Source organism: Stomoxys calcitrans, chromosome 5 (assembly GCF_963082655.1).
Source record: "Stomoxys calcitrans chromosome 5, idStoCalc2.1, whole genome shotgun sequence".
NCBI classification, from domain to species: domain Eukaryota; kingdom Metazoa; phylum Arthropoda; class Insecta; order Diptera; family Muscidae; genus Stomoxys; species Stomoxys calcitrans.
This window is the reverse complement of record NC_081556.1, coordinates 5,878,839-5,904,734: the sequence shown is the minus strand read 5'-3', so window position 1 is coordinate 5,904,734 and position 25,896 is coordinate 5,878,839. Positions and strand designations below refer to the sequence as shown.

The following is a 25,896-nucleotide window of genomic DNA, read 5'->3' as shown; positions in this document are numbered from 1 at the left end:
AAGCCGCAATTGTTGTCCGATTTCGCTGAAATTTTGCACGTGGTGTTCTGTTAAGACTTCCAACAACTATGCTAAGTACGGTCCTAATCGGTGTATAAACTGATATAGCTCCCATATCCCGATTTGGCTGAAATTTAGCATACGGTGTTCTGCTATAACCTGATATAGCTCCCATGTGAACCGGTCTCTCGATCATCCTTGTTCGGTTCCTAGAAGCTTTAATTTTTGCTGGTTCGACAGAAGTTTGGTATGTAGAATAAAATTATGCCCTTCAACTAAATTTATTTTGTATAAATTTTTAGCAGACCCCATGGTGGTTGGTCCCCAAGATTAGGCCCGGCCAAACTTAGTACGCTTTTACTTGTTTAGTTTCTGCCTATAAAGAGAAAATGGTATTTACAATTCGGCCTGGCTGAACTTAGCACGTGTTTACTTGCTTTGTCCAATAGTGAAATAACACATTTGCAGTTAGCATTAACAAATATTTTGTCCATTCTTCCACATTGCAAAAAAACCTCAGGGTCTTATAATTATACAGTGTCCTTGCATTGATGAGTATAGACAATGAATTGCTTGGAATTAATGAGGGTTCCCCAAGTGCTGATGCCTGCAATTGCCGGATTTTCCTATTAGCCAATGCCCATTTTGGTCATTTATGGGTACACCAACAAATTTCTTAGGTGAAATCAAGGCTCATTTAAATGGGCCAAATTGCCCAAGAAAGTAATCTCATCAATATCTAACAAGTTTGCCTACAAGTTGGCAAATACTGCTGTGAATGTCCTTTGAATATGGAATATGTTAGGCAAGGCATAGCAGCACATATTTGTGGGAGGGTGTGGAGGGGGGATACTTCACTATTTACATATTTATGGAGCTGGCTGTGCAATTTTAGCCGGATACGTGTATATGAGGCTATTTATGCCAAACGGATTACCTTTGGGCTCACAAAGAAGAGAGGACCTTTCATATAAAACGAAACATAGTCATACACACACACACACACACACACATACATACAAATGTCTATGGTATAGGTGTATACTATGTGATGTTGTTGTTAGCCATAAAGTACTTCAACTTGAAACGAAGAGCTCTATTGAATAACAATGTGAACGAATGGATGACTGACTAGCCAGCAAGTATAGATGGATGGATGGATGTTTGGTTGAATGCATGGCAATACTTATCCCGGCCACTTCAAACAGATAATTTGCACTAAATGTGAGTCAGGCTTTGTGTGTGTGTCTATGTCACGCTCCTACTCAGACCATGAAAATGGATTTGTAACATTTTTTCACACAAAGGGAAATATAATACCAGACTAAGAAAAAAAAAACAACAACAATAATAAAGGACAACAAAAGCAGTAAAAATAAAACCCAAATCACACACAATGCGAAAAACATGCGTTAAACTACCGTTGAAGAGTGGTAGTGTAGGATCATTATTATCATTGTGGTCGTTAGGCAACAGCAGCAGCAGCAGCGTTGGCATGATTAGTCAAGTGCCCACCAAGAAACAGAAACATTACAATTACGACATTACGTGTCGCCGTTGTCAAAGTACGTGGGCCTGGCCATGCGATCAAAGGATTCTTTGTTTTCTTGCCGATTCAAGCCCTAAATACACAAAAAAAAATTAAGGAAAATTATTTAGCAATGAAAATAGTTATTCTAAGAAAACAATTTAAGAAAAAATGAAAAAAAAAACAAAAAATAAGTAAGAACAATCTCGGGAACCCACCACCATGGAATCTGCTAAAATGTGGGAGCTATATCTGGTTATAAACCGATTTGGACCACACTTGGCAAAATTGTTGAGAGTCATTACAGAACACCATGTTCAAAATTTTAGTCAACTTGGACAAAATTGTGGTATCCAGAAGTTAAATCGGGAGATCGGTTTATATGGGAGCTATATCAGGTTATTGACTGATTTGGACAGTACTTGGCACAGTTGTTGAAAGTCATCACGGAACACTATATGCAAAAATTGCGGCTTGTAAAGGCCCAAGAAGTCAAATCGGGAGAACCTTTTATATGGGAGCTATATCAGGTTGTTGACCGATTTGGCTCCAATATAAACCGATCTCCCGATTAGACTTCTTGAGCTCTTAGAAACCGTAATTTTTGTCCGATTTGGTTGAAATTTAGCATGTAGCGTTTTATTGCCACTTCCAACAACTGTGCCAAGCACGGTCCAAATCGGTCTATAACCAAATATAGCTTCTATATAAACCGATCTCCCGATTTGACTTCTTCAGCCCTTACAAGTCGCAATTTTTTTCCTATTTTTTTGAAATTCAGCATGTAGTGTTCTTTTACGACTTCCAACAGCTGTGCCAATCACAGTTCAAATCAGTCTATAACCTGACATAGCGCGCTTTTACTTGTTTTGTTTAATTTTTTTCTGTGTAGCTTTCCTTTCCTTAAATAACCATACCCAACCTTCGCCTGGGTTAAAGTTTTAGCAATTCTGGGTTGTGGTAGAACATTTCAAGTGTGACTTTTAGTTTTTTTTTCTGCTTTCCTTGCTATCAATTCGATATATAAGCTTTGGTGAGTGTGTGAGTGAGTAAGTGAATGAGTGAGTGTGCCACAAAGATTCACAGCAATTTTTGACATCGAAGTTGACGTGTCAGCATTATAAACCCTATCATTACGTTACTGCTGGTTTCCCTATAATTCCTTGAAATTCTTTCACTTCTTTCAACTCCATTAAATTTGTTGTTGATGCATATGGGTGTGTATGTGTGTGTGTGTGTGGTTATCCTACCTAACAAACGGTACAAACAAAACAGCAAAAATACAAAAAATGACGCAGTTCGCACAACTTGAAAGGTATAGTGGATAGTGTATTTTGATATTAAGAGGGACTGACGGCGATGATAAAGGCAAAGCTGCTGTTGTTGTTGATGATGCTGATGCTGCTGATGAACAACAACAGCACCATCAACTCTTGGGCGCAAGGCGTGGGGAGTTGGGAAAACGAAGTTAAAAAGGAATTTTGCTAACTTAGCGAATTCCTTTGGAGAGGGTCTCTAAAAACAGAGTCTGCTCTTAAATGGTAGTATGAACATTTTTGGTTAAAACTTGTTGCAAATTTGCAATGCCTAACATAGTTGAGCAGTAAAAACTAATCTCTTTGGGAGATTATTCAAGCATTTCATAGAAAATTTTATTAAATTCGATTTTTATAGAAAATAGCATAAAAATTTGGTTATGACTTACTTGATGGTTTCGGCTGCAGGTCAGTTAAAACAAAGTGGCTGGCACTACGATGAAAAAAGCTGTGGATAAACTACTAGAGCAAAAAACGGCCCTTACTGCAGATTCTCACTCAGGAGAAACATTACACAAGCTGATTCACTCTTGAGATGTTGCACATTATTGACTTTTCTTCTGATGAGAGAATAAATTACAAAAGAGACGTAAAGAATTGTGAGAGTAGCCTTTGGGGTAAGGGGAAGGGTCCATCCCCCTTCCGATATCAAAAAATTTTGTTGTCTATACCTCCTTCCAGGCCACATTCGTAATCTGCTCTCGAATGTCATTCATTTGAGCCTCATATTGTCCCGATAGGTCTAGTTTTAGTTTTGGGATTTGCCTTTGGTGTAATATGAGAGTCTGCCCCTTTTCCGGTGTCAAAAAATTTTATTGCTTAAACCTCATTTCAGACTACATTCGTAATCTGCTCCCGAAGACCTTTAATTTGAGTACCATATTGCCATGGTCACCAAAAATGGCCTTCTGATGGGGTTTTGGCGTCGGGGCGGCCCTCTATATACCTTGACCTAATTTTCGATAACAAATTCGTGCTCTACTTTCGAAAACATTTCATTTGAGTATCATAATGTCTCGATAGCTTAACATTTATTTTTGAGTGGAGCTTTTGGAGGAGGGTGAGGGTCCGCCCCCTTTCCGATATCACCACATTTTATTGCCTAAACCTCTTTTCAGACCATATTCGTAATCTGCTCCCGAATACCTTTCATTTGAGCCTCATATTGTTCCGATCGGTCCACTTTTATTTTTGGGATTTGCTTTTGGAGTAAGGGGGAGGTTCCGCCCCCTTTCCGATATCAAAAAATTTTATTGCCTATAATTTCTTTTAGACCTTATTCGTAATCTGCTACCGAATACCTTTAATTTGAGCCTCATATTGTCCCGATCGGTCCAAAAAAAAAAAATTGAAAAATTCAACAAACACACTTTGACTTTTATATGAGAGAAAAATATATCTCAAAATTTCTCTCTCAGCCGATAATCTCTAAATGTTCTCATTTTTCCAATTTGTAATACTGACCTCGTCTTGATATTAATGCAGGCTTGCGCCCCATGTGTATGACACTAAACCAGTCAAGCCAACGCAAAAGTTTCAATGTGAACCAGAGATCCGATTGTTGGCTTGTCTTTCCGCCCCTTCTTGATACCTTTGTCCTTCTATTCATCTGTCTGTCAGTTGTTCAGCCTGTCTGTCTATCTGTGAGCTGTCATTTAATAAGTCAGCCTTTGCAATCATCTGAGAATATTGCAGAGCATTGGCGGTGGTAAGGTTTGGCTGATGGTGATGTGGTGGTGCAAGGGCACAACAGCTACGACGACCACTGGCTGGAATAAATGTTGCTGATGGTTAATGGCGAAAATCGATTCTTCATGCATGAACAGTTCAATCTGTAGTTTTGTGTTTTTTTTTACTCAATGTTTTCGTTTTCGCTTCGCTGTGGTTCACTTCAGTTGGGTTTTCTGGGTAATGCTGGATGCGAACGTTAAATATGCCATGCGAGTGAAGGGTTTGGCAAAAATGCCAAAGAAGCTAAGTAAAATAAAAATTTAATATGGAAACATAAGAAAAATGGGATTTTTTTAAAACTGGCAAAATTTATAAAAGATTTTCAGTTGGTTTTTATTAATTTTGAATTTTTGCTATATTTTTGTTAGTTAGTCTGTTTTGTTTTTGTTCTGGTCCAAAGTTGCTTTACTGTTTGCAAGTTTTATGGCATTGTGCTCCTTTTTAATCAATGGCAAAATACTGGTTTTTGTTTTTTTTTCGGTTTCACATTTGATATTCAGCCATCCGTGTGCCTGTCAGTTCTGTCCGCTTGTCCCAGTACCTTTGGCATTTTATCTGCAAAGCGTAACGTAACATGTGATAGCACCATAAAATAATTATTTGCCAAGAACTATTATATCGTCAAAACCTTTTCTTTTAAATAACATAGTAGCGGAAGGAAGGAAGAAGCAAAAACACGAAGAAAAAAACATTCATTTTGTCCTTTTGTCTTGGGTGTTAGTCCCGAAGTTGCTCTTTTAGCTACATTTCTAATTTCCTTTTCTATTCATTTCAGCTTTCTGCCTGGCCGAAACTTCATCGCGTTTCTTGATTTTACCGCAATCACAGGCCATCGCCGAGGGAGATGCAGCAGATTTTAATTGTCATGCTACACCCACCCGTGGCTTGATCTACTCCTGGACTCTCAATGGTAATTATTGCTTCAACCAATTCAAGTCAATTGTTTTGCCCTCTCTGAGATTTCTTGAATTGCTCATTGGATTTGTTCGAATTTTGTTGTTGATTTTTTTAGGTCAATTAATCCAAAATTCCAGTCGCATCTATCAGAATGGCTCCGATTTACACATTGACTCGGTGAGTCGAGAGAGCGATGGCGGCGATTATGTATGCATTGCCACCAATGTGGCAAGTGGTGCACGTCAAGCATCACCACCGGCACGTCTAACAGTCATATGTAAGTATCATCGCAACCATCCACCTCCTTCCCTTTTCAGGCTATTCAGCATATGAATCACATTCACATTCATTTCCATGTGTACAACATAAGGCAATAATGGCAAAAAGTTGTTTCAAGGGGGCAAATATAAGATTTTAATAGAAAAAAGGGGCCTTTTTCTCTAGGGGAGTAAGATTTGCTAAAATTGGAAAAAAATATTAAAATTGGTACCAACATTTTCTAGGGTTTCTAGGTATTGTTTTTTTGTATAAAAACCCTTTATTAAAGCTGTTGCATAGTTTTAGGCAGAAAAACTTTTAGGAATTTAGTAAAATTAAATTTAAAAAAATTTATTTCAAAATTATAGAATGTTGGAAAAATTATAATAAAAGTCTGTTGTCTACAAGGCTGACAGAAAATTTAGTTAGTTCAGTAATTATGTTGAGAATTAGTACCGTTACATACTTTTAGGCTAAGAGTTCTTCAGAAATTCAATTTCTTATATGGATCGTGACTTAAAAAGTGGCACTCGGGAGGCCACTGTAGCTCAGTGGTTGGCATGTCCTCCTATGACGCTGAAAGACTGGGTTCGAATTCGGTGGGAAGATAAGAAAAAATGTCAGGGATGGTTTTCCCTCTCAATGCGTTTTTATTGCATACTTTTAGGTATTAAAAGTCATATCAAAGAATTTAGTATACTAATTGTATACTAACGTTGGCATAAAACGTGGAATACGATTTAAAACAAAATCAATATAAAAATCAAAAGTAAAAATTGTTGCATACCCCAAGGATGGTGGTTCTCCACGTAGTTCTCGGCTCTCTTAGAAGATTGTGGACTCATGTTATCGCTAGAATTATTCTTTGTCTCTTCTTGTTAGTCCCTAAATTTAGCAAAAATCTACTTAAATAATCATTGCATACTTTTAGACGAAAATGTAATATGAAAAAAATATGTATATCTCAAAGTGGAGTCTTCGATAATGTAAAATATTATTGAATTTAAAAAGGAAGATAGGAAATACCATAGATATTTTGATATGGGAAAACTTTTAATGAACAATTGTTGCATATCTTATGGCAAAAAATTAATAATTTAACCGTTACTAATATATCCCGTAACTGTGGCTATAAACATAGTTTTCGAAATTTGTTGTATGTTAAGCCATCATGTGCAATAGAAAAATATTTGTAATTCCTTTTATAAGTCTGTAAACATAGCAAAAATGATGTAAAAATTCAAGCATACTTTTAGGGTGAACATGTTAGTTGGGAAATTTAGTATTTAAAATTGGCATGAAGCTTTCTCATAGAATTCTAAAAACATTTAAACCAATATAGAAGAAGTACTGAGAGATTTTCTCATGGGAAAACTCATCAAAAATTGTTGCATACTTTTAGGCTGGCAAAGAAGCAATAAGTGTTTAGAAAAGCGTTGTTTTTTTTCAAATATCACTTGTAATTAGTTTTGGTTTATGGATTAGAACAGACTTTTGAACCTTATTTAATTTTAAAAATAAAACAAAACACTATTATAAAATCCTTGCATACTTCTAGGAAGAACTGTCATGAAATTTCATATTTTTCGAATGCAAAAGTGTGGAATATTTCTTGAGTGTGAAAAAAATTAAATATTCAAAGAATTTCTACATTGGAATTATTTGACTGATTGATTGATTGTTTTTTCTAAAAACTAGAAACTATATTTGAGTGTATACTTTTAGGAAAAGCACAACCTCGAGAAATTTGACCAACAATTTGAGAATTGTTTGTTTTTAATATTTTTTTACAATTTGCCATGAACATTCCATTCAGGAACAGGGGCAAACTTCTCACATATCAATGAGTGCTGTCCGATTCAAGTTTAAGCTCAATGATAAAGGGCCTCCTTTTTATAACCGAGTCCACTTTGGGGAGAAGTTTTTGCATGGCAAAGTACCTCACAAATGTCGCCAGTATTAGGAGGACAATTTTTTCTAATGTTCTCGCCAGGATTTGAACCCAGGCGTTGAGCGTCATAGGCGGACATGCTACGGTGGCCTTCGTTGCCCTCCGTTTTTAATATGAGGAAAAAAATAAACTTCGTGGTTACAATAATAAAATCATAGCATATTTTTAGGCTGTCTTATATGCGTTGCGACAATTGAAGCAAAAAATATTAGAAGTAAAAATTATTCGATATCCTTAGCCTGCCAGCTCATTTATAATTTTAAAAGGCTCTGCTTTTGTTAGGCCCTTAGCTAGCTGATCCCTTTTAATGGCTATATCTTAACTTGCAAATCTCATGTTTTGTATGCCCCACCTTCTTTCATTGTGGGGAGCATACATATCTATGAATATTTTATACAACAGTCAACTAAGGATTGAAGCAACTTCGCCAATTAGGTTTATATAACGTAGCAACATGTTCTTATGTGTGCGTGTTATTATTTGAACAACTTTGTTTTTTTTTTTTTTTGGTAGTGCCAGAAATAATTTTTTAAGCATTTGTCCCCTTTTAATACCCCTGCAGCCAAAAAGACACAGCTCGTGACAGACTTCAATTTGAGCTAGGTGTTGTTGTTGTTCAGGAGTTTTCTATGTCATGTTGCCTGCCTTTGAAGAGGATGCCAAAATAATGAACATGCCATTCAGGCGTTGGGTTAGTTTGTCTTCTTCATACATTCATGTTAAGTTATAGGTAAAAGATTTTTGGTGTTTTCAAAAAAGACTACCTTTGGCACTTTTTTGTTGTCTACTCTTGTCAATTTTATGTAAATTAGAGTACCTAAATGCATGAATGTATACAAATATGGCAAGAGGGAAACATGTGTGGAATTTTTAAGGCAGAAGAATTTTCATAACACCTATGATGGAAGTACTTTATAATCCTCAAACTTTCTCAAATGACATGGCATGAATTGCAAATTCAAAACCTAACCTTGGACATATTTTTCAAATTGTTCTATTTTTTGGTGGTTGGAAAGAATTTGAGAACTTTTTTGTGATCACAACATATGGCAATAGAAATGAAGAGGGGAATGCAAATGTTTAATATTTTTTTTTCATGGTACAGTTTAAAGGTATTATTTTCAAATTCAATGAAAATTTAATTGAACTTCGACATTTCTGGACAATTACCTGTTTATTTATGACATGTTTTTAATATCAAATTTTTATATACTTTTTTTTTTTAATTTATTTCTGTAAAAAATGCATTTAAAATTTTAAAAAAATTTTCGCTGAAATTTGATTATCAAACTTTTTTCGAAATTTAACTTTCAAAAGCAGTTTGGACTATTTTGTACTTCTTTCACCCATATCTCAAGAAACAAATGTTCGTATTTTTATTTTATTCGATTTTTTTGTCCAAATTTGATTTTGATTGAAATTTGAAAAATTTCCTTAGAATTTGATATTTTTTTTATAAAAATTTGATATTTTTCGACAATTTTTAATTTAATTTTTTGAGTGTTTTTGTTATATATTTGGGGGATTTACTTCAACAAACGAATTGTTTATGATAAAACGAATACACAAACAATTTTGTTTTTCCTTTGGCTCTTTGAAAATATGTGTGTGCTCCATGTGTGCAATATAAGCTTAACTTGTCCCCAGTGTCGTATGATTAATTTTAATAAACTTAAAATTCGAATTTAAAGATTAAGCGAATTGATAAAAACTATGTGTTAATAGAAATCAACTAGTATGCTGTTGTTCTGCCAGACCATGTCCATTTGATTTTTGTGTGCAAAGAAATACTTATTCAAATTGTTAACTAAAGGGTGATTTTTTTTGAGGTTAGGATTTTCATGCATTAGTATTTGACAGATCACGTGGGATTTCAGACATGGTGTCAAAGAGAAAGATGCTCAGTTTGCTTTGACATTTCATCATGAATAGACTTACTAACGAGCAACGCTTGCAAATCATTTTCAGTGAATCATTTTCAGTGAAATCATTTTCAGTGAATCGACAAATTTTGTTCAGCGATGAGGCTCATTTCTGGTTGAATGGCTACGTAAATAAGCAAAATTGCCGCATTTGGTGTGAAGAGCAACCAGAAGCCGTTCAAGAACTGCCCATGCATCCCGAAAAATGCACTGTTTGGTGTGGTTTGTACGCTGGTGGAATCATTGGACCGTATTTTTTCAAAGATGCTGTTGGACGCAACGTTACGGTGAATGAACACATTTCGAACCGAACACTGATTTTGGTAATAAAATTCAATGATTTGCAAGCGTTGCTCGTTAGTAAGTCTATTCATGATGAAATGTCAAAGCATACTGAGCATCTTTCTCTTTGACACCATGTCTGAAATCCCACGTGATCTGTCAAATACTAATGCATGAAAATCCTAACCTCAAAAAAATCACCCTATACTATAAGTTAAGAATTGATTTTAAGAAACTGTTAGTTCCGTTTATTTTGCATTGTTTCAAGGTTTAAGAAATTCTATTTTTGAGTCATGTGTGCGAAGATTATAAGTTTGGCCAAGGTGTCGTATGAGTAATTTGAATAAATTACAAAACTCCTATTTAAGGGAGTAAACGAAATGATAAAGTCTATGTGTGAACACAAAATGTATGCTGTATGCTGTTCTGCTTGCAGACCATGCCCATTTGGTTTAAGAGTACAAAAAATATTTATCCACCCTATGGATATCTATAACATATGAATTTATTTTAGAAAACTGTTACTTGCAATTATTTGGTATTGCATCAAGGTTTAAAAAAATCTATGTATGATCCATGTGTGCAAAGTTTTTTTTTTTTTTTTTGAAAGTGTCGTATGAGTAATCTAAAAAAATTGGCTTTTTTAATAAATTGATAGAAACTTAACGTTGGCATTTAAACGCTCTAATGTGAGCAAATAAAACTCCTTTCATTTTCCAAAACTTCCTTTTCTTCTCTTTTCTTCCACATGAAAATATTGCAAAACTTTTGAAATAAATTCTGACTTGAAACTCATCTCCACACATTATGTCCTATATTTTGTGAAATAATTTCAATTTGAATCCCCCTTAGGATATTTTTGATATTCTTATTGCATTTTGCAAACAAAATGACAAACTTAATGCAGCTACATTTTGGGGCTATAAAATGTTTTTCTTAGCAACAAAATTCTGTAGATGTTGATTTTGTTTTTCTCTTCAATTGCTGAAATGACACTTCATCACAGCTCCAGCTCCGTTTCCATTCTGGAGAAGAAGCAGCAGGAGGACATGGAGGCTTGAAGAAGTCCCTGAGGTATAACCATGTGCCATTATTTGTTATTTACCTGAGCACTAAGGGGGAAATTTAAGTAAGCAAAATGCTTGCTGGCTGACTTGTGCATATTTGTCTAGGAGTATTTATGGTCATGCATACATACAGCCACATATCCACATAAGTATATGGATATGCAGCAACTGCATTTATTATCCTTAAGGATTCCACTACTGAATATAAAATGCAAACTCAAGACCACTTTAAATTTTATATATATATAAAAAATACTCTTGCATACCTATAAACACAAACATATACCTCTATTTGTTTGCCTGTATGTCCCCATGGGTCTTGAGTTACGACACACATATATACGCGTATGCAAGTTAAAACACACATACATATGCGACCAAGCGCAAGTATTTATGTGCTGCAACATATTTTACTTTATAAGTATTTGCATGCCATACAATTGGCAGTGCCTTTAGTCCCGGTTCTGCTTTTTTTCTCCGTCGTAATGGTGTTGACGTTGATATGGATGACGATGTTGTTGATTGCTGTATTATGGTTTCCTCCTTCGTCAGGATAGCAGCAACCCTAAACCCAAACCAAACACCAAGCAACAACAGCAGCATCGAGTAATAAAATGGGGAAAAAGGCATTCATGAATATCGTCGCTTTAAGTCGTTCTTTCTTTGCAAAGAATTTAATAAAACACGTTTCTTAAATGGTCGAATATCACGTTGAAGTTGAAGTCAAGATGTTTGTTTACATCGTTCCTTAATTTGCGCTTTTGCCAACACTTTAAGACCTACTGATTGCTGTTTAATACAAGATAGATTTGCTAGAATAACTCACAGATAAGGTTTTGAGAAAACTATAAAATAGTTACTATTGGTTGCCCAAAAAGTAATTGCGGAATTTTTAAAAGAAAGTAAATGCACTTTTAATAAAACTTAGAATGAAGTTTAATAAAATATACTTTTTTTCTAAAGCAAGCTAAAAGTAACAGCTGATAACTGACAGAAGAAAGAATGCAATTACAGAGTCACAAGCTGTGAAAAAATTTGTCAACGCCGACTATATGAAAAATCCGCAATTACTTTTTGGGCAACCCAATAGAAGAAACTTAAATTAGCTATGGAAGAAGGTCAAATGTTTGGTATACTCTCCTTAATCTTAAATCGATAACCACAAACAGCTGGGGTTCCTACAAAATAAAAATTATATATAACTAATGGCTACAAAACCACAACGACAAAATGGTTCGAATATTTTATTATCCATCATAGTGTTTTTAGTATTTCAATTTAACTTCCCCCTAAACCACAAATATTCCACATTCATTCTTCCGACCATTTTTTCTCATAGCATTTTTTATTTTTCAAAAAATCCTTTTTGTTTTCTTTTTCTATTTTTCGTTCTATTTTTTTTTAATATTTATGAAATAAAACTTTTCGAGTATCTCTTCATATTTATACACTCCATTGTACTATCGAACAATGGGTGTGTGTGTGTGCATACAAGTGTATGTGTTTGTTGTACCTGCACCACTCCAGTATTCCTCCTTGGGGGCCAATGCAACTCTTCTAGTGTCCTGTCAACTCTGAAATCCTTACAAACTTCAACACTGATATATAACATGAATGGATGGCTGGTTGGTGTGTGTTAGTGTGTTTTAGAATTTTATTTTCAACAAAATTAAAAAAATGTAAACGAAACGAGAAATAGCATAAAATAACAGAGTGTATGGTTGGAAAATTATTTTGTTGTTTTCATAGAAATTTATCTGCGTGTAGATAGGTAGGCAGATGACGAGGTTGGTATATTAATGTGAAAGCATATGGAGTTCATTATTCCGATTGAGGGTAGTTTTATTACCTCCTTCCAACGAAAAGGGTAGCTTTTCCCAAAGGAAAGGGTAGTTGTAGTAGATTTTCCCAAAGGAAAGGGTAGTTTTAGTACCCTTCCCTCAAAGAAAGGGTAATTTAAGTATCCCTTCCCAATGGAAAGAATAGTTTTGGTCCCAAAAAAAGGGGGATTTAGTACTCTGTCCCAAAGCCAAGGATGATTTTAGTACTCTTTCCCAAAGGAGAGGGAAAATTTAGTACCCTTTCCCAAAGAAAAGGGTCGTCTTGGTACCCTTTCCCAAAGAAAAGGGTAGTTTTAGTGCCCTATTAGAAAGGAAACGGCAGTTTTAGTACCCTTTCCTCAAAGAAAGGGTAATTTAAGTACCCCTTCCTAAAGGAAAGAATAGTTTTGGCCCCAAAAAAAGGGTGGTTTTAGTACTCTGTCCCAAAGCCAAGGGAGGTTTTAGTACTCTTTCCCAACGGAGAGGGTAAATTTAGTACCCTTTCCCAAAGAAAAGGGTCGTTTTGGTACCCTTTCCCAAAGTAAAGGTTAGTTTTTGTACCCTTTCCCTAAAGGAAAGGTTTAGTTTTAGGATTCTTTCCCAAAGGAAAGTGTAGTTTTAGTACCCTTTCCCAAAGTTACGGTTATTTTTAGTACCTTTTCCCAAAGGTACTAAACCGTTTCCCAGAGCAAACGGTTGTTTTAGTACCCTTTCCCAAAAGAAAAGGGTAGTTTTAGTACCCTTTCCCAAAGGAAAGCCTTTCCCAAAGGAAAGGTCAGTCTTAGTCCCCTTTCCTAAAGACGTGAGTAGTTTTAGTATATTTTCCCAAAGCAAAGGGCAGTCTTAGTACCCTTTCTTAAAGGAAAGGGTAGTTGTAGAACCGTATCCCAAAGGCAAGGCAATTTTAGTACCCTATCCTAAAGGAAAGAGCAGTTAAACTAGCTTTGCCCAGAGGAAAGGGTGGTTTTAGTGCCCTTTCCTAAAAGAAAGGGTAGTTTTAGTACCCTTTCCCAAAGACAAGGGTAGTTTTATTACACTTTCCCAAAGGAAAGGGTAGCTTTACTTCCCTCACCCAAAGGAAAGTGTAGTTTTAGTACCCTTTCCCTGGAGAAGAGGTAGTTTAGTACCCTTTCCCAATAAAAGTGTCGTTTGAGTAGCTATTTCCAAAGAAAAGGGTAGTTTTTGCACCCTTTCCCAATAGAAAGAGAAGTTTTTTACCCCTTGCCAAAAGAAAAGATGGTTTTAGTACTCTTTCCCAACAGAAAGGGTAGTTCTGGTACCCTTTACCAAAGAAAAGGGTTGTTTTAGTACACTTTCCCAAAGAAAAGGGTAGTTTTAGTACCTTTCCCAATATAAAGGGTAGTTTTAGTATCCCTTCTCAAAGAAGAGTGTAGTATTAGTATCCTTTCCCAAAGGAAAGGATAGTTTTAGTATCCTTCCCAAAGAAAGGGTTAGTTTTAGTACCCTTTCCCATTAAAAAACGGTAGTTTTTTAACCCTTTCCCAAAGAAAATGGTAGTTTTAGTACACTTTCCCAAAGGAAAGGGTAGTTTAAGCACCATTTCCCAATTGCAAGGTTAGCTTTAGTACCCTTTCCCATAGGAAATGGTAGTTTTAGTACCCTTTCCCAAGGGAAAGGATACATTTAGTACCCTTTCTCAAAGGAAAGGGTATTTTTAGTACCCCTTTCCAAAGGAAAGGACAGTTTAAGCACCCTTTCCCAAAGGAAAGGTTAGTTTCCCAAAGGAAAGGGTAGTTTTAGTGTCCTTTCCCAAAGGAAAGGTTAGTTTCCCAAAGGAAAGGTTAGTTTCCCAAAGGAAAGGGTAGTTTTAGTGTCCTTTCCCAAAGGAAAAGGAAGTTTTAGTACACTTTCCCAAAAAAGGGTAGTTTTAGTAAATTTTTTAAATAGAAAAGGATAGATTTTAGTACCCTTTCCCAAAAAAAGGGTAGCTTAGTACCCTTTCTTAAAGGAAAGTGTAGTTTTAGTACCCTTAGTTTTAGTACTCTTTCCTGATAGAAAGGGCAGTTTTATTACCCTTTACCAAAGAAAAGCGAATTTTTAGTACCCTCTCCCAAAGGAAAGGGTTGTTTTAGTACCCTTTCCCAAAGGAAAGGGTTGTTTTGGTTCCATTTTCAAAAAGAAAAGGTTAGTTTTACTCTGTCCCAAAGTCAAGGGTGATTTTAGTACTCTTTCCGGAAGGAGAGGGAAAATTTAGTACTCCTTCCCAAAGAAAAGGTTAGTTTTAATACCCTTTCCCAAAGGAGAGGGTAGTTTTGATACCCTTTCCTTTAGAAAAGGGTAGTTTTAGTACCCTTTCCCCAAAGAAAGGGTAGTTTTAGTATCCTTTCCAAAAAAAGGGTAGGTTTAGTACCCTTCCCAAAGGATACGGTAGTTTTAGTACGCTTTCCCTAATGAAAGGGTAAATTTAATACCCTTTAAAGGGGTTTAAGTACCCTTTCCCAAAGAAAAGGGTATTTTTTAGTAATCTTTCATAAAGGAAAGGGCAGTTTTAGGAGCCTTTCCCAAAGGAAAGGTAAGTTTGCGTATCCTTCCCCCAAGAAAAGGGTAGTTTTAGTACCTTTTCCCAAAGGAAAGTTAAGTTTTAGAACCCTTTCCCAAAAGAGAGGGTAGTTTTAGTACACTTTTACCAAAGGAAAGGTTAATTTTAGTACCCTTTTCCAAAGGAGAGGGTAGTTTTAGTACTATTGGGTTGCCCAAAAAGTAATTGCGGATTTTTCATATAATTGGCGTTGACAAATTTTTTCACAGCTTGTGACTCTGTAATTGCATTCTTTCTTCTGTCAGTTATCAGCTGCTACTTTTAGCTTGCTTTAGAAAAAAAGTGTAAAAAAAAGTATATTTGATTAAAGTTCATTCTAAGTTTTATTAAAAATGCATTTACTTTCTTTTAAAAAATCCGCAATTACTTTTTGGGCAACCCAATATTTATCAAAGAAAACGGCGTTTTTTGGTACCCTTCCCAAAGGAACGGGTGGTTTAACATTTCCCACATTTTCCCAAAGGAAACGATAGTTGTAGCACACTTTCATAAAGCAAAGCGTAGCTTTAGTACCATTTCCCAATGAAAAGGATAGTTTTGGTACTCTTACCCAATGGAAAGGGTAGTTTTAGTACCCTTTCACTTAAGAAAGGATAGTTTTAGTTCGATTTCCCTTAAGAAAGGGAAGATTTAGTACCGTTTCCTTTAGGAAAGGTAGTTTGAGTACCCTTTTCTAGTAGAGGGGGTAGCTTCAATACCCTTTCCCATAGGAAACGGTAGGTTCATTACCCTTTCCCAAAGGAAACGGTAGCTAAAATACCCTTCCCAAAAGGAAACGGTAGGTCTAATACCCTTTCCCAAAAGAGAGGGTAGTTTTGGTACACTTTTTCTTAAGAAGGGGTAGTTCTTTTACAATTTTCCTTTAAAAAAGGCAGTTTTACTACTATTGCCCTTAGGAAAGAGTATATTTAGTTTTTTTTTCCTAAGAAAGGGTAAAATTAGTACCCTTCTTCTTATGATATTGTAATTTTAATACGCTTTCCCTTAGGATATTGTAGTTTTAGTAATGTTTTCCTTTGGAAGGTTTAGTTTTAGTATCCTTTCTCCTAAGCCAAATGTAATTTTAGTACATTTTGTCGAAAAAAGTGTACTTTTAGTTTTTTTTTTCCCAGACTATAACCGTCTCCGCCGCGTTGTTTTTAAACAATAATTCCTGTTTCATGGCACAGTTGATATGCCAATTTATTTTTCTATTACCCATCAAGAGAGAACATATTCCTTGCTTGCTTCATCCATCCTTTGAAACGGCGTTTAGTCTTTTTATCTAAAATGGGATCCATTTCAGCAAATACTTTTCTCCATACTCCACCATATGTACATAGATTCATATTTTTCCCTTAACTGCGTATGCCAACCCTGATGCACACAATTCTCTATCTCATTCATGGCTTTATGAATGAATTCAGTACGAGGCCATTGTTGGCTAGCTAGCTTGCTCGACCAATAGTCAGATAGACAAAACGCCATTCCGCCTTATTGTTGCTGTGAGTTGAGCTCTTGGCTTGCCAATATGACAAGACAGCAGGAATTGAATTGGATACCCAACAAACATTTAAATAAACTAAATCAGGGAACATTTGCTAGGGCTGTCTGCTGTATGGCATTCTTCTGGTTGTTGGTTGGTTTTTTTTTTCATTAACAAACATTTGTACACAACTTTTGTGCTTAGCAACATCGTCATCATTCCATCAACAGCCCAGCACATCCTGGCAGGATGGTTGGTTGGTTGTTTGGTTGGCTGGCTGGCTGACTGGCACCAAGAAATAACGTCTATACCATAGTAGCAGCAGCAGCAACATGGTTAGATAGCACAACCTACCTAACTACCATGGAGGAAAGCAAAACAATTCGCTTGGAAAAAACACATAAAATTTTACGAGCTTAGCAGCAGAACAGAGCTGAAACATTAAATGTACGACTCCCCCGACAATAACATCATGGAAAGTCTTGTATCCCTTGCCTGAATGTTTTGTTCATAATTTGCCGTACCCAATGCTACTCTGGCTGCTTCAGCTGTAGCAGCAGCAACAGCAGCAACGCTGATGTCCTTGTTGTCTAGAATTTACGCAGACACATTTTAACAATTGAAGCTTTTTTATTGCTGCTGCGGCAGTAACAACAACCCTAGTACTAACAGCAGCGGCAGCAGCAGCAGCTCCCTGTGGAGGGTATGCTAAGGATAATTATTACTTTTTTTGCGTTGTTTATTTTTATGGTAAAAATCCTCCAACATTGAATATTTCCTGCCATTCGGGGGCTAGCCAAGCGCAAAAAAGGCAAACTTAAGCTACATGGATTTTTTGTTTGCTCGCTGCTAGAGCAAGAGGGGATAGCAACAAAAAGAGATTATTTTTATTCCTCTTAGCCAAACAAATAAAAAGCCAAACAAGGAAAAAATAAAACGCCACAACAACAACATAATGGCGATCAATTTGGAGCCCCAAAATTGAGCAACAAACTTTTCAAGCTTTCGTCCCATAAAAAAACGGACACAACTACAACTGGCCGCACATAGCCTACAACCATTGATATGACATCATAACAAGGCATATTAACTTTTCCCAATCATAACTGCCTTTGTTGATTTAACCAGAAAATCAAAGTCTTAGCCCGCCCTCCCCACTCTTTTTTGGTCTCGAAAAACAAAACTCAAAATATGCTCAAATGGATGGGCTTAAGTGATTCATCAAAATTAATCAAATAAAAGCCCCCTAATATCCAAAGCATTATCCTTTGACAGGCAACAAACCAACGAAGCGATGAACAATTCTAACCATCAGCCAGCCCAAAATAAGTTGTTTCATGTCCGTCTGTCTTTCTGTCAGTCATTCAGTCATTCACTGAACCATCAAAGACATTTAAATTGAATTCCTTTTAAGGGTAGTAGGTCGTTTTGACTGACGCTGACGCTTTGCCCTCTCGACCCTGTCACTCTCTCATTTTGAATAACTTAATATTGGGTAGTTAAGTAGTCAGCTGCTTTTAACAACAGCAGCAGCAATTCACATTTTACACACGCACACACACAGGAACTACATGTAATAGGCCACTTTATATCCTGGCTGTGGTGTCCTTGTTGTTTAAACATTTGTTTGCTTGTCGTCCTTTGCTTGTAGTTTTGTAATCTTTAAAATTTTTGACATGATGTCATTTTTGTTGTTAAATGGCATGACAAGAACAACAACTACAGCAAACAACAACAACAACAATAAATTAACCAAAATCATTATCAAGTTTATAATGATGTGTAATTTACACGCAGTTTTTTGTTGTTAGCCCAGCAGCACAATGAATGGCTGGCTGGCTGGCTGGCTGACTGGTGGCCTGTTATGCTCTTTGCCTTTTCAAGAGGCTCTCCTTGCAAGGCTCTCATAGCGCTCAAAATTTAATTTGGTTTGGGGTGTTGAAAATATATTTTGTTGCGTTCTTGTAAATCTCAACAGACCTAACAATGCATGGTACAGGCTATGCTCTATGGCAGGCAGGCAGGCATTTTGACATAAACTTTACTTAGATGTGTGGTATGAAAGGCTATGGCGATGATGATGATGATGATGATGAGAGTAGAGTACACTTCACGCCATCAACGTACTCACGAGTCAACCAGATACCAAATAACAAAAACAAAATGCTCTTCAACCTTTACTCAATAGCCCCAGCAGGTTGTAAACCAGCATACTCAGGCACACACACACACACACACACACCCACACACAGCAGAACATCGACAGCCATATACAATATAATGGATGAGAGTTTGACAGAGGCAAACATCAGACACCGAGTATGCCCTGAGCAAAAGTGTGTGAGTGAGTGAGTGAGTGTGGTACTTTGGCAAGCATGGCACACTCAAAATACTGTTAATTTGTTAATATTTAGAAGTGGCAGGATTTTCGAAACATAATTAATGTGATTGATTGTTGACTTATTGACGTTAAGTCAATGAGGGTCCTTACATCTTTGTAACTTATGTGAGAGCCTTATTAATGACAAGGACATTTTTAATGAGTCTCAAAATTGCACAAGATAAATAAATAACACACATATTGAAAACTTAAGCCATAACTTGCAGGAGGGAAGTAAATATTTTGTGTTTAAGTAAAGGAATTCAGGAGAAAAGAAAGAAAATGCTGAAATATTGACAGGGAAATTAAAAAAAAAATGTGCCGTTTCTGGGGAACCCACAAGTAATCAACCAAAAATTTTAGGAGATCTGAGGATCGATTTATATGAGAGATATATCAGGTTATAGACCGATTTGATAGCAGATCTCAAATCGGGAGAACAGTTTATATGGGAGCTATGTCAGGGCATAAGCCGATTGGATCATACTAGGCTCGCTTGGTGGAAGTCATAACAGAACACTACAATTCTGAATTTCAGACAAATCGGGTAGCAATTGAGGCTTCAACGGGCTCTAATAGTCAAGTCGGGATATCGGTTTATATGGGAGCTATATCAGGGTATAGACCGATTCGGACCGTATTTGGTACAATTATTGAAAGTCATAATAAAACATCACATGCACAATTTCAGCCAAATCGGACAAAAATTGCGGCTTCCAGGGGCTCAAGAAGTCAAATCGGGAGATCGGTTTATATGGGAGCTATATCAGGTTATAGACCGATTTGGATCGTACTTGACACAGTTGTTGTGAGTCATAACCAAATACTACGTGCTCAATTTCAGCCAAATCGGACAGAAATTGCGGACTGTAAGGGCTCAAGAAGTGAAATCGGGAGATCGGTTTATATGGGAGCTATATCAGGTTCTTGACCGATTTGAACCGTACTTGGGACAGTTGTTAAGAGTTATAGCAGAACTCTATGTGCAAAATCGGATGAAAATTGTGACTTCCAGGGGCTCAAGAAGTTATATCGGAGATCGGTTTATATAGGAGCTATATCCAAATCTGAACCGATATGGCCCATTTACAGTCACTACCGACCTTCACTAATAAGAAGTAGTTGTGGAAAATTTCAAGCGGCTAGATTTACTCTTTCGAAAGTTAGCGTGCTTTCGAGAGACAGACGGACGGAAGGATGAACGAACATATTCAGATCGACTCAGAACGTCGAGACGATCAAGAATTTATATACTTTATAGGGTCTTAGATCAATATTTCGAAGCTTTACAAACGAAATGACTAGATTGGTATGCTCCCATCCTATTGTAACACAATTCCCTATCGAGATTAAATTTTAACAAAATTTGCCATTGGCGTACACCAAAGCCAGTAAACGGTTGGTATATAACTTCGAAAAAATATAAGTCAATATTTACGAGCTACTCACAAATTTCCAAATTGTTATCCATTTTATGCCTCTAAGTTCGTTTAAGTCTGGTATTATGACACCAACAAAGTGCCGATGTTTGTTAGCCGCGGCAATGGCATAGGTATTGCTCCAATGTCTCATCATCCCCTCTCCATTTGCATTGCCATCCTCAGAGAAGGCGTTAATCTCCTTCTTTTACTCCTAGACTGTTACAGCCCTTCAGCTAAGTTTACTGTCCGTAAAGATGTTCAGTGAACATTGTTCACACTCGACATCCTAGCGTTAAAACAATACTACCTCACGCATTCCGTGTTCATCTGCATCTCCGTTAGCAGAACCATATTATGGTCAAACAGTCGGTAACAGATCTCAGCACTTGGGTTTTTAATGTAGACCCCCAGGCCACACTACCTTCTAGGTTTGATTAATCTGTGTCGCATAAACTGCCGAATGGCAATATCAGGATTTCTTCAATCATGCCACTATGCCACTGGCCGCAGTGTCCCACACTCGCCCGCATATGTCGTCTCCGGTATCCAATGCCAAACCTTTACCTTACAGGTTTCCTTTCGTCGTCTCGATTATACAGCGATGGTATGACCTGCTCCTATCCTCTTTGCAATCTTCCATCGCCTTAAGTCTCATAGCCACAGTAGGTGCCCTACACTTAATCTGTATGTCTATGTGCTGGATATGTAAAATAGTCTGCAGTGCCCTAGTGAGCATGGTCCTCATAGCCCCACCTATGCCAAGGCAACCTCTGAGCTTGTTTTATTATCCTTATGTTGCACTTTTGCCATCGAAGTCCACCAAACTATTGGGGCATAAGTAAGTACTGGCCTAAGCACGCTCTTATTTAGCCAGTGGACTATCCTTGAGTTCTGGCCCCATTTCGAGCATACCCTTCTCGGTGCGCTTCGGAATTCGACAATTCCAGTTTGACCTTGCCGGATATCGATATCGTTCTTTTGAGGAAACGTGGTGCAGATTTTAGTATTCTCTGGGTTTACATTCAAATCTCTAGGTGTAGACCTCGTCTAGAAATCGTTCTTTTGAGAAAACGTGGGGCGTGATATTGGTCCACCTTCGACTCCTTCGTGAGCAGGCAGATTTTTGTCTTCTCTGGGTTTACATTCAGATCTCTAGGTCTAGCCCTTAGATGGCATGCCATCCACAATTAATCCACCCGTTGCTCCGCATATAGTTTGTCAAGCTTCTAAGGATGTGGTCCACGTTTCAATTTGGAAAATATATTTTTGAGAGAAGTTTTTTTTTTATCATGGTGGGGTTATTAGTGCTATAGACCTGTTCGCAGAAAAGCTTCCAGAAAAAACGTTTTGACGCTATGATCAAACACAAAAAAAAGTTAACCCATTCACTAAGAATTAGTACAAAAATACCCAAGAATAGAGCTGGTTTAGAAAAATTCTAGCTCGAGTTAGGTAGGAGGTGTTCTTCAGAAAATCTTGTCAAAATTTCATTTGTTTGGGTATTTTTGCCAAAATTTCCTTTTCTAGGGACTAATAATGCTTACAAAAATAAATTTCCAAACAAGTCTTTAATGCCTTAAATACAAAATTCAATTTCGATTTTTATTTTTCATACTCTCTATGAGAAAAAGAAATAAAATTCAATTGGCAGTTAACTCACGATAACGCTGGCGACAACTTTGAGCATTTCAATTATCAACACATCTCTGGATTATATCTGCTAAGCATCTACAATTTTTGAGATTGGCAGTCCCTTAGGATTTTTTTTACTGTGGCATTTCTCCCCCATGACGACGTTTCGTTGATATCTTGTAATCCATAAAGTCCAAAGCATTAATTGTGACCAACATGGTCCCCACTTGAGGTTATGGGGGGATTGGGGTGATTCAACACCACAATTTCAGCACAAATTATCATACAAACAAAAATCTTTGCAAAACTGAAATATTGTTGTCCTTCTATTTGAGCGCTAAATATGATAATCATACACGTTAGGGGATTTCAACTACGATACATTCATGACAGCAACAACAACGATGAACAAATGGCGAAAAGAAAAAGTCAAGCCATGAGACAAGATCTAAACCCCCCCCCTTTAGCATGATAGACAATCAACGCCAGCAAATGCATGAGACAACATAAATACATATAACAAAAGCAAGCAACAATAATAACAACAACAACAAGAACAACAACCAGAGTAACACCAACAAAGTCAACATCATTGAGTTTGCAAAATACAAATACAACAGACATACACAAACACACACTGGCTTCGTAATGTAGACAATTTGCCATCATGAGGCAGGCAGGCAGCTGATGATGCTAGACTAGGCTGCGGACAACAAACAAGGAACAACTCAATGTTAAAGTTACAGTTAGTCAGAGTCTATCATAAATCTAAGGGTAGTTGTTGCTGTTGTTGTTTGTTTCGCACAAACACACAGAGTCTGGTTACACATTATCAACCGCTTGGGTTGTTTTTGAAATATAACCAACCAACCAACCACCCATTTACCACCCACCACAGTCTATCATACTCAATTCAGTTGTCTTTCTCTCTCTCTCTCGCTCTCAGTGAAACATGCCATAGCAAGATTATGAAATGAACCAAACAAAATTTGAGCACTGAACTCAGTCAGCTCAGCTAAAGTCGTCTCATTTGTTCCTGCTAGACAGCCACCGCAGTTACATTCATTTCGAATGGAATTCAACACAACACAATGCAGCACCAACAACAACAGAGTATTAAAATGAAAAAAAAAAACAAGATGAGTATGAAGCTGCTGCAGCAGGATTGCAAAAGCAAAGTCCTTAGCCAAAAAGCTCAACGCTCAGCCAAGTTACAGGCATAGAAAATAAAAAAAATTCCATGAACGCAAAATAGAAATACAAAACCATGAGAGATGAATGTGCCATATATGGAAGAGGAAAATAAAAACAAGGAAACGGCAACATAGCCAGCAACAACAACAACTGCAACGTTTAAAATGTAGGAATTTCATGCAGAAAACATTCACGTAGGGTACAGGGGGAACAAAACGAACTAGGACGAATAGAAATGATTTATAAAAAAATAATTTTTATACCCACCACCATAGGATGGGGATATACTAATCGAGTCATTCCGTTTGTAACACCTTGAAATATTAATCCCATAAAGTATATATATTCTGGATCGTCTCGACATTCTGATACGATCTAGCCATGTCCGTCCGTCCGTCTTTCGAAATCACGATAGCGGTCAAACGCGAAAAGCTAGCCGCTTGAAATTTCGCACCGATACTTTATATTGATGTAGGTCGTCGGGGATTGCAAATAGGGCATATCGGTTCAGATTAAGATATAGTTCCCCTATAAACCGATCTCCAGATTTGACTTCGTAAGCCCCTGCAAGCCGCAATTTTGATCCGATTGGTCTAAAATTTTGCACGCGATTTTCTGTTATGACTTCCAACAATTGTGTCAAGTACGGTCCAAATCGCTGTATAACCTGAAAAAGGCCCCATATAAACCGATCTCCCAAATTGACTTCTTGAGCACCTGGAAGCCGCAATTTTTGTCCGATTTGGCTAAAAGTTCTGTTATGACTTCCAACAACTGTGTTAAGTACGGTCCAAATCGGTGTATAGCCTGATGTAGCTCCCATATAAACCGATCTCCCGATTTGACTTCTTGAGCCCTTACAAGCCGCAATTTGTGTCCGATTTGGCTGACATTTTGCATGGCTTCTAACAAATGTGCCAAATAATATTAAATATTTTATATAAAATTTAATATCTAATATTTAATGCTTAGTATTTAATATTTATTATTTATTATACAATATTTAAAGATTTTTCCTTTAACAATTTAAGTTATAAGTTAAAAATTATTCCCATATTTTCTGCTGCTACTGTAGGCCACGCTCATTTTTATTCAGGGATATGGTTGTCGAGAAACAGGCAGGCTGCCAGCCAGACACCAGTTATACACAGCCAAACAAACACTTGTTTGTTGGCATGTCTGCTGCTACATTGCAATTTTACTCTGTCTGCAGTAGAACAGGACGTAAGTTATTCTAACTCTTTGTCGTTGCACACACATCCGCATACACATGTAGAAACAGAAATACAAGTGAATATCCTTGCTGTTGCAAGGGGAAGAATATGGAGGATATGGTATTTCACTTCTGGCTGAAATACTCTGCAAAAAAAAAAAAACAAATGTAACGTAAACATGAAGCATCGAAACGACCAGAGCTGGGAATGTTTTTAGACACAAAAACAAAATTCATTTAATTTATGGTTTTAGCTTTTCAACGGATGTGAAGGTAAAGAAAAGATTCCGTGTTTAAAAGAGGATTAAAAGTTGTTCGTTTTAATTTGAGCACCTTTTAAAATGGGGATTGTGTGTGGAACAGACAACAATTAAACAACTAGTGTTAAGCTGAGAAAAAATACTAATTTTTTTGTATGAAATGAAGTTAAGAGTCTATAAGGATTATAAAACAATTAACACTATTATATTTTGAAACCGGATTAGGAATGTAGATTCAAAAAAAAAAATCTTTTCCTTATATTTCTTTCTATTCGTCATGTAATTTTCCTACAAATACTTTGTGTCCCCTATCATTCTCTAAAGGTATTACAAACTTTTCAATCAATCTTAAGTACCGGCCATTTTTATCTGTAGTGTAACACAACGTTTTTTATGGATCTTCAGTTGATTAACATCATCAGTCAGCGAAAAGTCAATAGAAGATTTAAAATAAATTAATTAAATTTCTGTTTGTAAAAAGTAAACTTAACTTAAGAAAAACAAAAAAACACCACCGTTGAAAAGCAGCAACAAAACAGGGGACAAATGTAAACAATGTTTTGTTTGTGGTCTCTAAGGAGAATATTATCTAATCTATTGCAGTGCATATGCATTTTATTATTTTAACTCACTCTCTCACACCCACCGACACACACTGCCAAATTAAGAGCAGGGTTTATTAACAAGAACAACTCCCCATCATAACACGAGCCAAATGCAATGCATGTTATGTGTATTTTATGAGTTTGTTGTTGTTGCGCTGCTTTATCATTTGCTTTCTTCAGTCACTCGTCGTCGTCGTCGTCGTCGTTACACGGTTAAGAGGTATTAGAAGTAAACAAATACGCACCACACAACCATACACACACTTTCTAGCTCATAGAAATTGGAATTTTATGTTGTTTTCTGTTTTGTTTTATTATCCAGCATATCGTAAATTTTGCTTGCATTCATAGAACTTTTTTTTATGGATGGCGCGAACCAGGGATGGGGGGTAGG

The 25,896-nt window shown here is 36.7% G+C and overlaps 1 protein-coding gene across 1 annotated transcript in view; it reads left to right on the top strand.

Annotated features, from left to right (window-relative positions):
* Nucleotides 1-25,896, top strand: part of LOC106095393 (tyrosine-protein kinase-like otk) — a 57,872-nt gene that overhangs the window by 9,669 nt on the left and 22,307 nt on the right. The window contains exons 2-3 of the mRNA XM_013262635.2: nucleotides 5,351-5,485; nucleotides 5,588-5,749. Of these exons, the coding sequence (XP_013118089.1) occupies nucleotides 5,351-5,485; nucleotides 5,588-5,749 (297 nt within the window). The remainder of the gene's footprint in view (nucleotides 1-5,350; nucleotides 5,486-5,587; nucleotides 5,750-25,896) is intronic.